At 39.3% G+C, this 13,928-nt stretch overlaps 1 protein-coding gene across 15 annotated transcripts in view; it reads left to right on the plus strand.

The window, feature by feature from the left end:
- LPP (LIM domain containing preferred translocation partner in lipoma) overlaps window positions 1-13,928 on the plus strand; it is a 736,333-nt gene that overhangs the window by 597,801 nt on the left and 124,604 nt on the right. For all 15 annotated transcript variants that reach the window (XM_074404687.1, XM_074404694.1, XM_074404689.1 and 12 more), the window contains one exon: window positions 9,279-9,448. In XM_074404687.1, the coding sequence (XP_074260788.1) occupies window positions 9,279-9,448 (170 nt within the window). The remainder of the gene's footprint in view (window positions 1-9,278; window positions 9,449-13,928) is intronic.

Genomic DNA, 13,928 nt, shown 5'->3' on the forward strand with positions numbered 1-13,928 from the left:
TCTTACTGTTCTAGTTGTTGTGAGCTCTTTATTTTGACGTTGAACTATACCTCCTATAGTTTGAAGGAGAAAGAAGTTGGTCTCATGCTGGACACCTTCTAGATGTTACCTTCTCCAAGTTGTATAGCCAAGTATTTAAGGCAGTTATGATCATCTCCTTTTTAGAGAAGCCTAGGAAAGGTTACCGCCGTACTTGGCATAGAAGAGAAACTAAATAAATGCCTTTTTGAGGGATTCACAGAATGGCTGGATAAGTGACTCAACTAAGACCACTTACCTAGTGAGTGTACCTACTCACCTGCTTGTTTTGAAGACAAGGAAATTTAGGAAACGTGACTAGGCTGCCACTAGCTAGCAACAAAGGCAAGAATTGCACATCTGATTTTCTTTACACGATGTTATATCTAACTTTGTTCAAAAGATACCATGTATTATACTCTAAACTGCAAAGCAATGTTATTTTTGTTTTGTTTGTTGGTGGTGGTGGTGGTATTTTTGTTTTGTTTTTGCTGCTTTTCCTGAGATGGGGAGTTATTAACCAAAAGTTACTGTCATGACTATGTGTGTAGATGTTATTAGTTTCGTGAAGGTTGGAAACCGGGTATATGGTGCCCAACTCACAGCCCCTCTCAACCTAATATTGAAGTTGCAGTTTCCTAGAATGTAGCTCCTGGGCCATTTACCACTAGCCACCACTGCATTCTAATACCCCCAGGACAAACTGCTCTTTGTGGAACACAGAAGCACACAGGTCTTGTTACAGAAATGGTTCTCACACTCACATTCCTCATTCCTGGTGGGAAACTAAAGTTGAAGGATACACATCATCACCTGTCCTGATTCCCCACCTGTGGTAGATCATGACTTTCACTAAGATCCCCTGAGGCTTGTGGGGGTGGAGAAGTGATACTGGACTGGCCCTTCCTCTTTAGCTGCAGGTGTTAATGGGTTCTGCTCGTAAACAATACCCATAAGGTCAGAGCTGTGATTGAATAATAGACAGAGAAATATGTGCTGATTGAGAAAATGGGCTTTACAAGTCAGACCAATCTCAACCCCACTACCTTCTATCTTTGAGACTTTGGTTAGGTGATGAAACCTCAGGTTTCTTATTTAAAAGGAGAGTAATTGATTGATAAAACTAAACGAAAGAATGTATTGTGAAGTGTTTGGGGCAGTACTTGGCACAGACAAAAATGCATAATAATTTTCTATTTTTTGTTAGGCTCCTTCACAATACATATATTTACAACAGTAAAACATGCTCGCTTTTGCAACCTTATGTGGGACTCCCCCTCCTAACTTACCATCTCACCTGAAGGTCTAAGCTAAGCAAATAACTATCTATAAATGAATCACATCGTGGTTAGACTTTATACCAACTTCCCCTTACAGGGAGATCACAGCCTTGACTTCATCTCATCTGGTTTGCTGTCCAGACCTTTATCCACTCATTCCTGAACTCCTCTCCCTGACAACCTTGGGGTTTTGGCTTTTCGCATGTGTTTTTGTTGTTGTTGTTTTGTTTGTTTGTTTTGGTTTTTTACTTTAGCTTAATTTCTCTTTTTGGACTAAGATGTTAAAATGTTTCTTAATTTGATTGTCTCTGAAAGTGTTTTATGTCTACCACTCATCCTAGTGGCAGTCTTTGATCCTTTTCTTGTTGAGAGTATTTGAGAGAGAGAGAGAGAGAGAGAGAGTGTGTGTGTGTGCGTGTGTATGTGTGCATAGAGGGAAAAACAAGAGAGAGGGGAGCAGACATCACAGCTACTTTTTCCCCACTATCCACATACTTGTTGAACCTGCAAACCTCTCTACAGAATCAGATATACATAAGCACAGTAACAGAACTACATGTGTCCTACAGTCCTGCTTTGAGATATGATTTAAAAAAAAAAAAAAAAAAAAACTCTTGTATTCACAAAGTTAAGTGGCAGTAATCATAGGAGACTGGATATTGCTACATTATTTAAAGACAGAGTCTCAAGAAAATAGTGAGGACTCAGTTTGATATATAATGTGATAAATGATACCTTACTTTACGTGGCTAGCAGCTGACATTCTTTGTGCATTCTTTATTGTCTAAGGCTACAGCAGTGCCATATGATAAATTCATCAGCAACCTAAAAGAAGCCTGTTCTATCGGACTGCTTCCAATTAATATAAGTAAACCGCTTTCTCTGGCTCAATGCTACCAAAATATTTTATGAGAAAATTTAGCTGATTCTGCTCATGTATATTTTCAACGGATGGAAAGCCACTACAAACTTTTCAAACTAAAATATAAAGACAGCATTAGGGAGAATACTCTCGTTGGTGAAAAACAACATGTATTGTGATGCCTTAGGAATTTCTTTTTTTCAGCCAACTCATGGTTGAGCAGTCTGTCCCCAAACTGTTTTGCATGCGGATGAAACATGTTTGGACGATACTTGTCAGCTTTTATTCTGACAAGCAGGACAGAAATAGGCATCCCCTGGAACACTGAGCCTGACTTGACTCAATATAGAATCACCTGAGAGTTTTAACAGTTTCTCTCTTGCAATATCCCACTCCCAGACCAATGTACTCAGAATCTTTGGAGTTGGGACCCAGGGATAGTATTTTTTTTAGAATTCCCAGATGATTGCAATATACGGGTTAAGACTAAGAGTCACTGTCCTAGAATATAAGCAGTTTAAGAAACAAGTTGTCCATTATTACATGCCTCGATATGCCAGAGTCCATGAAATAAAAGCTCTGGTGATAAGAAAATGCCACCAACCTAGAACCTTCAGTTAACGTCATATGTGCCCATCACATAAAGAATGCAAACTCATTCTGTTATCTTTTTGTGCCTTCAGTGGAAGATAATTTTTGAATCAGCTTAATGGAAACTGTGCTTCAGGAAAATAACTTCAGTGGCCATATGTAGGATAAATTGGAGCAGGTTTTGTTTCTAGGAATACGTCGCCATGATTTCACTACCGTTATATAATTTTATTGATTCAACTTTTAGAACAAGACTTTATTCAGAATATATTGAGGAATGTGCTTAATGGGAATGCTGATATATCATACAATTGGCATATAAATCTTCAGTTCATTATCATATTTAAAGGTACAATATTCATTTTGCTTGTGCCTGAAATGTCTATTATAATTCAAGTAGCAAGAAAGAGATGAAGACAAATGTGACCTAGCTTGATGTCTCCACATCTTTATTACTTTACATTTGATGTTGAATGATGGGCAAGTTTGGGAGTATGTCATACACAGTCACCATGACGTCAGCTTTCAAAATGGCTATGGACAGCTTTGGTTCTGCCCCCAAAATAAGCAGTGCTTGCAAAAGAGGGTCTGGGGCCTATTTTGTCAATTGTGTAGTGATCACAGGAAAAACATTTTTTTTCTTTTTTTTTTTTTGAGACGGAGTTTCGCTCTTGTTACCCAGGCTGGAGCGCCATTGCAATCTCAGCTCACCGCAACCTCCGCCTCCTGGGTTCAGGCAATTCTCCTGCCTCAGCCTCCTGAGTAGCTGGGATTACAGGCACGCGCCACCATGCCCAGCTAATTTTTTCTATTTTTAGTAGAGATGGAGTTTCACCATGTTGACCAGGATGGTCTCGATCTCTTGACCTCGTGATCCACCCGCCTCAGCCTCCCAAAGTGCTGGGATTACAGGCTTGAGCCACTGCGCCTGGCCTAGGAAAAACATTTTTAAATAAAAAGTTTATTTTGCCATTATGAAACAAACAAATTCATATTACTAAAAGAGAAAATAAATATGACACTGGTGCAGTGGTTCATGCCTGTGATCCTGGCACCTTGGGAGGCCAAGGTAGGAGAATTGCATGATCCCAGGAGTTCGAGACCAGCCTGGGAAGCAAAACAAGTCCCTGTCTCTACAGAAAAAAAATTTTTAATAGCTGGATGTGGTGGCTTACGCTTGTAATCCCAGCAATTTGGGAGGCTGAGGCGGGCAGATCACCTGAGGTCAGGAGTTCAAGACCAGCCTGGCCAACATGGTGAAACCATATCTCTACTAAAAATACAAAAGTTAGCAGGACGTGGTGGCACATGCCTGTAATCCCAGCTACTTGGGAGGCTGAGGCAGGATAATTGCTTGAACCTGGAACGTGGGGGGTTACAGTGAGCCGAGATCATGCTACTGCACTCCAGCCTGGCAACAGAGCTAGACTCTGTCCCCAAATAAATAAAAATAAATAAAGATTTGCTGGACATGGTGGCAGGTGCCTGTAGTTCCAGCTACTGGTGATGGGGGCTAAGGGAAGAGGCTCATTTGAGCCAAGGAGTTCAAGGGTGTAGTGAGCCATGATGGTACTACTGCGTTGCAGCCTGGGCAACAGAGCGAGATCCTGTCCCTCAAAAAGTTAACTAATTAATTTTAAAAAACTTGAAAACCCATATCACACCATTCTACTTCCCTTGTTCAACCTGTAGATTTGCCTGGAGTGCCGCACTTCACCCATGCCATCCCTAAGAATGACTTGTTTAATTTCTCGCTTTTCAGATGAGCTCCATCATTAAGACTTGTGTAAAGCCTTTCTGTGGTTAAGAGGAAGTAAATCAGAGATATCAGAACCATCAGGAAGCCATTGCAATAGCCCTTGAAAGGAAGCATGATTAGGTGGTAGGCGTGTGGTGGAAAGCAGGCGTTTCTGAGATATTGCTGAGGTTGCTATAGATGGGAGAGTGGAGGTAGAGGATAAGAATAATTGATGGCTGAATCTAGAGTCAGTACAAAGCGATGTAGAAAATAAGTAATAACATATAAACACCCTTTTTTTGTTTTGTTTGGAAATCTTTTTTTTTTTTTGAGACGGAGTTTCGCTCTTGTTAACCCAGGCTGGGGTGCAATGGCATGATCTCGGCTCACCGCAACCTCCTCCTCCTGGGTTCAAGCAATTCTCCTGCCTCAGCCTCCTGAGTAGCTGGGATTACAGGCACACGCCACCACGCCCAGCTAATTTTTTGTATTTTTAGTAGAGACGGGGTTTCACCATGTTGACCAGGATGGTCTCGATCTCTTGACCTCGTGATCCATCTGCCTCAGCCTCCCAAAGTGCTGGGATTACAGGCTTGAGCCACCGCGCCTGGCCTCTGGAAATCTTAATTCACTGACAAAGTTCTCTGTAGGCCGCCGGCCCTCTGTCATTGCATCTTTTGATTGACTGTGCTCAGCATTGTCAGCAAGCTCTTCACACCATCCCTGGGTCTGAGATATTCAACTGTGTTTCCTTCACGCTCTGATGCCTCGATGTTTGGTACTATTCTCCTGGCTTATCTTGTTCAAAAGTGCCGAGACACCTGTCTAAAAGATGGGCGTTAAGATCGTGGTGTGCCTTTAATAATGTGTGGTGTAAGTCCCTCTAGAGGCAAGGATATACTATGCTTGACTAACTTTCTCTTCATTCTGAATCTTTCCCTAAAGGACATAGTTTGTAAATGTTTGTTCATGTGAAAAGGGAATATTCGGGTACCTTTTCTGTTCTGCTGATGTGAGGGACTATTTTTATTTTTCATTCCTTGCTCTTTTTCTGTACTTGTGATTCAAAGGTGCCAGACTGATTTCCCTCAAGGCTGGTGTCCCCAGTGTATCCCAGGAATAGAAAAAGTAATGAGAGGCAGCAGAGCTGGCCGTGTTTGCATCCAGCATATTAGGCTATCCCACTCTGGAGGAATATTCTCCAAAGCATCAAATAGAAGATTGTTCCGGCTCACGCCTGTAATCCCAGCACTTTGGGAGGCCGAGGCGGGTGGATCACAAGGTCAAGAGATCGAGACCATCCTAGTCAATATGGTGAAACCCCGTCTCTACTAAAAATACAAAAATTAGCTGGGCATGGTGGCGCACACTTGTAGTCCCAGCTACTAGGGAGGCTGAGGCAGGAGAATTGCCTGAACCCAGGAGGCGGAGGTTGCGGTGAGCTGAGATCGCGCCATTGCACTCCAGCCTGGGTAACGAGTGAAACTCCGTCTCAGAAAAAAAAAAAAAAAGATTGTTCCTTAGGAATACCGTCCATCTGTTTTCATAGCTAGGAAGACAAAACCATGAGATGCCATCAAACAGCCACTGCAGTGTTTTGATGTACAAGCCATAGTCATTCATTCTCTCTGTGAGGGAAAACTAGAATGTTTTTCCCTCTTCCACCTTTACCTGTCAAAATTCCATCCTTGAAGTTTGGGCTCAAATACTTCTTTCTCCACAAAACCTTTCCTGAGCCCCTCTGAATGTGCTTTTCCTCCCACATTCCACAGCACTTTCTTCTAAGGCGTGTTACATGCTTTGCCATGTGACTATTGCATGTAGGTAGTCTTGACTGTGAGAGGCACTGACATTGTCTAATTCATTTTTGTTTATCACCCAGACGCAGAACATGGCTGTGGGCCAGAGTAGATACTTGAGGTTGAATAGATTGACAATATCAAAGCTTATCTTTTCAGCCTGACCTTTAAGGCTTTGCTCTGGCTGTTCCCTCTAAATCAGTGATTGACGTTTGCTCCCAGATCCGCATGGGTACCTATCAAACTCTCCTAAGCCATGTAGGCTCAGGTTCTTGGATTCCAGATATTACACTTTGGGCATCATAGTCTCAATCAAAATTGCTACTTTTAGCTGCTTACTAGACTGCCATGACCAAGCATTTAATATTTAATGTGAACTGCTTTTGGAAGGGATAAAGTGTGGTCCACAGATCCCTCACGGCTCCTCGTGCACTATGTCATGAATCTGCTTGACACCTAGAAAGGCAAAGAGTAATATAGAAAAATAATTTTGTTGGCCTGCCTACATTTAACAAATGTGAAATATAAAATTACAGCTTTCACAGGAATCTAATATGCTTTTAATAATCGTATGGATTGGCAATCCATTTACTCCTAATCCCCAATTCGTTTTTTGTAATGAAATGTTATCAAAGGGTGGCATGAAGCTGATAGAATTTAAGCATATTTTCAAACATAGCACAGTTTCGTGTGTGTGGTTTTCTTTAATTTTTTTTCTTCAGAATAATTACAAAAATAGTGCCATATGAAACAGCTTTGTTACTGTTGGCAGGATGGTCCAAAATGTTAAAGCCATCTTTTATCTTATAATAAAAACAGGTACAAGTTCACATTTAAAGCCTGCCACAAACAAATGCTATACACAATTTTTTCATCAAATATCAAGACTTTTAATCATATCAACTGTAGTGGTGTATCAAGTGGAGTATCAAGCCTTTATAATAATATCAACTGTAGTAGTGACAGCTCAGTTCCCAATACTTTAATACTTCTTTTTCCAGCACTTTTGGGGTATGTTGTCGTTATTGTTGTTGTTTTTGAGACGAGTATTGCTCTGTTGCCCAGGCTGGAGTGCAGTGGCACGACCTCAGCTCGCCGCAACCTCTGCCTCCCAGCTTCGAGCGATTCTCCTGCCTCATCCTCCCGAGTAGCTGGGTCAGTTACAGGCAGGCACCACCATGCTCAGCTAGTTTTTGTATTTTTCATAGAGACAGGGTTTCACCATGTTAACCAGGCTGATCTTGAACTCCTGATCTCAGGTGATCTGCCACCTCGGCCTCCCAAAGTACTGAGATTGCAGGCATGAGCCACTGCACCTGCCCTTTATATTTCTTATTCCTTAGGGGGAAAAAAAAAAAAAAAAAAAACTAAGATGCATACTTTGGGTTATGTTTAAAGACACATTCAAATCCCACAACATGATATAAAGAAATACTTTTCAGGGCCACAACTGGAGAGAATTAGACATAAATTTACCTTTTTTCTCTCAGGTTGAAACATCTAACCCTCTCATGTTTGAGTGTGAAATGGCTGCCAATCCAATACGACGGAGTGCTGAAAGCAGTCTTCAGCGAGAAGTGTCTCCATAATGCTCCATAACGTCAGATCTGTATCAATCCAGATACACAGAACTGGGAATAGGCAATATAGCATTGTAGTTAAGAGCATGGATGCTGAAGCTAGACTGCTCAGGCTGGGGTTAGTTAGCCATTTCTGTGACTCTGTTTCCTCATCTGTAAATAGGCATAATAACAGTACCTGCATATAGATTGTTGTGAATATGAAATGATTTAATATATCTAAAGCCACTAGAAAAACGTCTGACATGTGAGAAGCACTGTGTTTGCTATGCCTTACCTATCAAAGCCTACAGCTTCTGGCTGACATTCCCAGTGTTCTGTAATTATTAGATAGGACGTTTTTGAACTTAGCAAAAACAAAGTCTAAAAAGGGAAACTAGATGTAGACATGGTGTCCGGCTCAAGATTCCCATGATGAAGCCAAATAGAGATATGGATGGCAACCAGCATAATGCCTCTCACTGACATAAATATTTGTTTGAAATAATATTTGATTGTTATCATTTAAAGCTTACTGCAAATTTTAAAAACTGAAACCTGATGTCCATATGTAGGCCAGATGCCACATTAATCAATTTAAGAATGCTGGAGCTATGCAGAATATTGCATGAACAATGAGAACCGTGGCCCTGAGAGACTGGAAACCCTACAGTATATGAAACTGTTGCAGGATGTGGGGATGTTCAAGGGAATAACAGACGTGCAAGCAATGCTTACTGAATTTTGATATCTTAAAGGGTGTCAAGTCCAAGAGAGAGATTTGTTTCACGAGGTCTCAGAAGACAGAACTAGATCAATGGGGTAAGCAGTTAGAATGAGGAAGCATTATGGCTCAGTAGGAGAAAGAACCTTTTAGCCATCAAAGCGATCTAGAAATTAAAGGACTGCCTTGTGATCTGGCTGTCGCATAGGACGGGCTGCAGAGGTTTTACAAACAGGGCTTTTATGAAAGGAACTAAGATTTGAGTTTGGACCCAATTATCTTATATTCTAACTGGATGGGTAGAATCTCCAAGAAGAAAGGCTTTTCTGTACTGTTTTCTGGACTGTGCCTTCCACTCCAAGCATCCTGAGTCATGTTCCTTTTATACTTGCATGTGTGATTAGAGTGAGAGCGCAGGCCTCAAAGCCAGAGACCGGGTTCTACTGTTCTTTTCTGTAAGAACTTAGGCTAGGAGACACAGTCTCCTCAACTTATGAATGTAAAATCCCCACCATGACAATCTTGCAAAGGATTGGGGTGCCTGTGCCGGTGATCTTGCTAGTGTTAATGACGGCAGGACTGGGGGTTCTGTTGCTGCTGACGTGATGAATCTGCTCTCTCCTCCACTTCGGCTTTAGCAGGACTAAAGTGTTCTTAAGCGTGTTCTTATCAAACCTTTTTTTTTTTTTTTTTTTTTTTTTTTCCAGGCCGCTGTGCTCGCTGTGGAGAAAACGTCGTTGGGGAAGGTACAGGATGCACCGCCATGGACCAGGTCTTCCACGTGGATTGTTTTACCTGCATCGTCTGCAACAACAAGCTCCGAGGGCAGCCGTTCTATGCCGTGGAGAAGAAAGCATACTGCGAGCCCTGCTACATTGTAAGTCCCAGTTTTGTTTCTCAAGTACTTTGCAAAGATGTCTTCTGTGGCTGAATGCCAGTCACTCCGTATAGAATATAGCCATCAAATCTTTACTTCTTCCTAGACTTCAAAATGTGTGTGTGTGTGTGTGTGTGTGTGTGTGTGTGTGTGTGTGTGTGTAAAAACTGGCACATTGTAATTTTTTCTGCATATCCCCCATTCATACAAGGTCAGAAAGGTGTATTAGGGTGGGACTGCTATTTGGAAGATCATCAGCCTGTGGCTTTTAAGCATGTATATACAAGCTAAAATTTTCTTCCTTGAAGCATCAGAAAACTTCCCAAGTAGCTGAGTCACACCTCTTATAAGGTCTTACCCTGCATTTCAAGTCCCAGTATTTTCAGGGAATCTTTACAGAATCTCTGGACTTGTCATTCCTCTTCCAGAATACTGGCCTCTTTGAGTCACCTTTATCTACCAAAATGTTTCTTACCCGTCTTACCGGGCAGGTTTTTAGTGATGCAAACAGAGGAACTGTTTATTATAAAGCACCTTAAAGAGAAATGAACAGTAATGCTGAATCAGCTTATCATTGTTTTCTTTTATTACAGAACACAAAACTTTATCTTAATAATATACCTGGGTAACTAAAAAATTCTCAGTCATGTTACCTTAGTGTTTTGCAATGCTGCTTACTGAATCTACCATTAAACTATCCTCTGATAGGGCAATTTGATGAATAGAAACTTTTATCATTGAATGTAAATCTCTTTGCTATTCTTCAGCATGATTTTAATCTTTGTTTAACACTTATTGATGGGAAAAGTAGTGTGATTGTTTGTTTGTTTGTTTGTTTTGCAAACCCACAAAACAGTCATGGTTTGGCCCTCAGTGCCCCGGGATTTCAACATAAAATAAACCTTGAGTGCAAGGTATCGGGAGTCATATTTTCCTTTGCAAAGTTCACATTTATTGAAGAATTTTTTTGGCCTGGTTAGTATTTTCCTATAACTTGGCAGCTGTAGCTCATTGTAACCTTGGGATCTGTAGCACAGATCTGAAAATTCATCAAGATTAAGGCTTTGTAGGATTAAATACGGGTTTTTATCTCTCTTAGGTTCAGTTTTATTTCATTTTCTTTCAAAAGGTGACTTAAACACATATAAAGCCATACAATGATAGAACTGGGAAAAAAAAATCTTAAAATAATGTGCGTAATTACTCTCTTTAGCAATGAGAATGCAAAGCCATCGAGAGGAGGAAAGTGACTTCATGTGACCTATCATTAGTGTCAGAACCAAGGCTGCATTCATTTATTCACACTCCACAGTCTTATATTCTTTGCAGATGCTACAGGGTTTTAGTTTTCCTAAACATAAAAATAAAATATTATGCTGTTGATCTGGAAGGAGAGATTATGCATAAGAGTAAGTCTAGTAAACAAAAGCTTAAAGTCTTTGTTGAAAAAAGAAAGGCATTACATAATTTCTTGCCTTTTAAACAGACTAAATAGAGTGTCATTCACAGTGAGTCGGGACCGCGTCTGAAGTTATTTATTGCCATGACCCCTAAGGTAGTGATGTTGGCAGAGTGTGTAGAGGCACCCAGTGGCATCTTTACATGAAGTAAAACAAACTGTTGTGGTTTCTTTTTATAGCTCTTGTGTCTATTTTTTGTCCCTTTTTGACTCCGCTGTTGATTTTTGCTATTTTAATGATGCTCCTGTGGCAGCCTTCTTTAGCTTTTGTTAGCTAGAAATCATACAGTATTGGGAAATAATGTAATAGGGTGGGAAGAACATGAGTTTGAATTTAGTTCCATCACTTAATGCTTCATCTCCTTGGGAAAGTTATTTACTCTTAAGTATCAGTTTCCTCATCTATATAATGGGGATGATGCCAGTTAATTTCCCCAAAGGCTCATGAAGAAGAAATGAGATGATCATTGTAAAGCACACTTGGCCTCTTCAGGAAAAGTAGTGGAATAAATGGTATTCTGGGATTAACTTTAATATAAAGTTTCTGGGCCTGTGGGAACCTTACCTGTGCAATGAAATTCACTGGCCTTAAAGAAATTATAACCTTTCAGACATACTCCTCTCCCATTTTTAAATGTTTGCTTGCCTTTCTGAGTGTGTAATAAGACTGGAGAATGTCTAATCTGACTAAATAATAGGTTTCTATAGTGTGTGGGCTCAAGTTTCTATCTCCATTCCAGGCATAGGATGGATCTCTGTGATTCTGTAGGATGCCAGCCCTTTATTCTTTGGTTTGCTGTTACTATACTATGCTTATGACAAGGAAAACTATCTAGGAGATATTTAATCACATACTTGGAAGAGCTGAGTAAATTCAAATAATGGAAATTCTAACCTTTTTTTTTTTTTTTTTTTTTTTTACTTCTTTTCCTCATAAGAACATTTAATCACAGTTTTCCTTTAATGAAATCTATTTGTGGTGACTCTAAAATGTAATTTAATTCTTATGAGAATTTTCAGTCAAGCTTTACTCAAAGACCCTTGTTCAGTATTGATTTGAGTTCAGCACAGCCCTCAAGCCCTCGGATGGATGTATCAGAACTTTAATTTCTTCTGAACTTTGTAAGTCCAATAAGCTGCATGCTAGAAGTGTAAAGAGGTTGAGGAAACTGAGCAAATAAAATAAAACAAATTTGCTTTGAAGATGGAGTTTGCAGTAAGGAGAATCCTCGAACTGTGTGTCTCTCTTGAAACCAAAGGGCTTAGAACAGGAAGCATTTTCTGTGTGATCCAGCAAAATTGCCTTTGGTTACACTGTAGAAAACTGTTGTCTAAAAGGTATTTTATATAAACCAGAGCAAACCTAGCTGTTGGCCATCACTCAGTGTGGCTGTCTTTCTTTTTTTCATTATTAATGGAATGAGAATATTCAAGACAGTGGCTTACTGTATAAGGACCACCATATTTGATACTCTGAGTTCAGAAACGAAACCAGTCTAGTATAAATTAAATTTACTTCTGCCTAAATAGGTTGTTGATCAACTTACAATCCTATTTAAATTACATATTTACATGATATTGAGAGAAAATTCACCAATAATGTCTTCAGCTTTGGTTCAGTGATTTTTAATATTTTCCTGTGGTTTATTGAGTTTGTTCTTAATCCTTTGTGCTTAAGTAGGTATGAATAAACTAGTTTGATTCAGTCAAGCATTGTAATTCTCTTTAATCATTTTACATATTTTATTTTCTATTTTTTATTAACCTAATACCAATGTTCATAACACACTTCATTTTAAAACCATTTGCCAGTCAAAAGGTATTGTGTGTTTTCCAGACTTTTAGAATTATATATAACATGCCTGTAGATAGTTGAATAAAATTTTTATTTTTTATTTTGAATCATATCCTTAGCATAAATTATTTGATTTATATTATCAAATCAAATTTAATCTGGAGGACTTTTGCATTACCTTGCTAGATTTCTTTAGAAATATTTTCCTAATTTACAGACCCATCAACAATAATGAAACCATATGTTAAATTGCAACCTGTCCCCTATGGGAGAAGTTTATTTACATTTTCCGAATTCATATAATAAGCACATCTTGTCCTCATTATTTTAAGTTTGTGTAATTATTACCAAAATCAATGAGTTGCTTTTCTTCTCTGATGATATGTCTCTTGAAAGCCCAGTTTTGTTTATTCTTATAGATTTGAATATGTAAACAGATTAAAATAAAGATTACTAAAACTTCGTTGGGAACTGATATAAATAGAATGTATTTATCCTAATTCTAACTCTCCTGGTATGACCTTGGGTAAGTCATTTAGCTTCTGAGTATTGGTGTTCTCATTTACTAAAAGGAAATATTAATTTATTCCTTGTCTTCAAAGATAAAGAATAAGCAGTTGTGATATTTTATAGACATGAAATTGTTTGCTAATATAAGTGCTTAATCTGATTAATAGCACTTTTATCATTTTTTTTTCTTTAGTATAATGTGATACAATATAGAAATCCTCTAAATCTGGGGCAATTTCTTGGCTGTGGTTGCTATGGAAATACTGAAATAAATAGATGTCATGGAAGGAATATAAGGACACATATTAGAAGAAGAGGTTCATGCTTTGCTTAAGAAGATTCTTAGTTGGTAGGAATACGAAGGACAGCAGCACTACCTCCTGCTTAAGTACCCTCCTGCCTATAATGAGACAGCCTTATTCATAAGTATAGTTTTAGCAAAAGAATTGCTGTTTTATCCCTAGCATTACCAAGGAGTCTGGGCCTAGGACAAAGTGCATCAGAAATTCTCAGCAAAAGTCTGTTTACAAAGTGGCAGCCACGGATCCTCCGCTAAACCAGTGCTCTTACTCAGAGTGGATGGAATCCAGGTCCTAACTCTCAGACAGCAGAAGGTGGTACAGATGTTTTTACTAGAGTTGAAATCCAAATGATTAAAGGTCCTCTGAAAATAGGAGGCCAACTCCACAGAAGACTAAACACTTTAAGGTACCTGA

Source organism: Saimiri boliviensis, chromosome 8, assembly GCF_048565385.1.
Source record: "Saimiri boliviensis isolate mSaiBol1 chromosome 8, mSaiBol1.pri, whole genome shotgun sequence".
Taxonomy (NCBI): Eukaryota; Metazoa; Chordata; class Mammalia; order Primates; family Cebidae; genus Saimiri; species Saimiri boliviensis.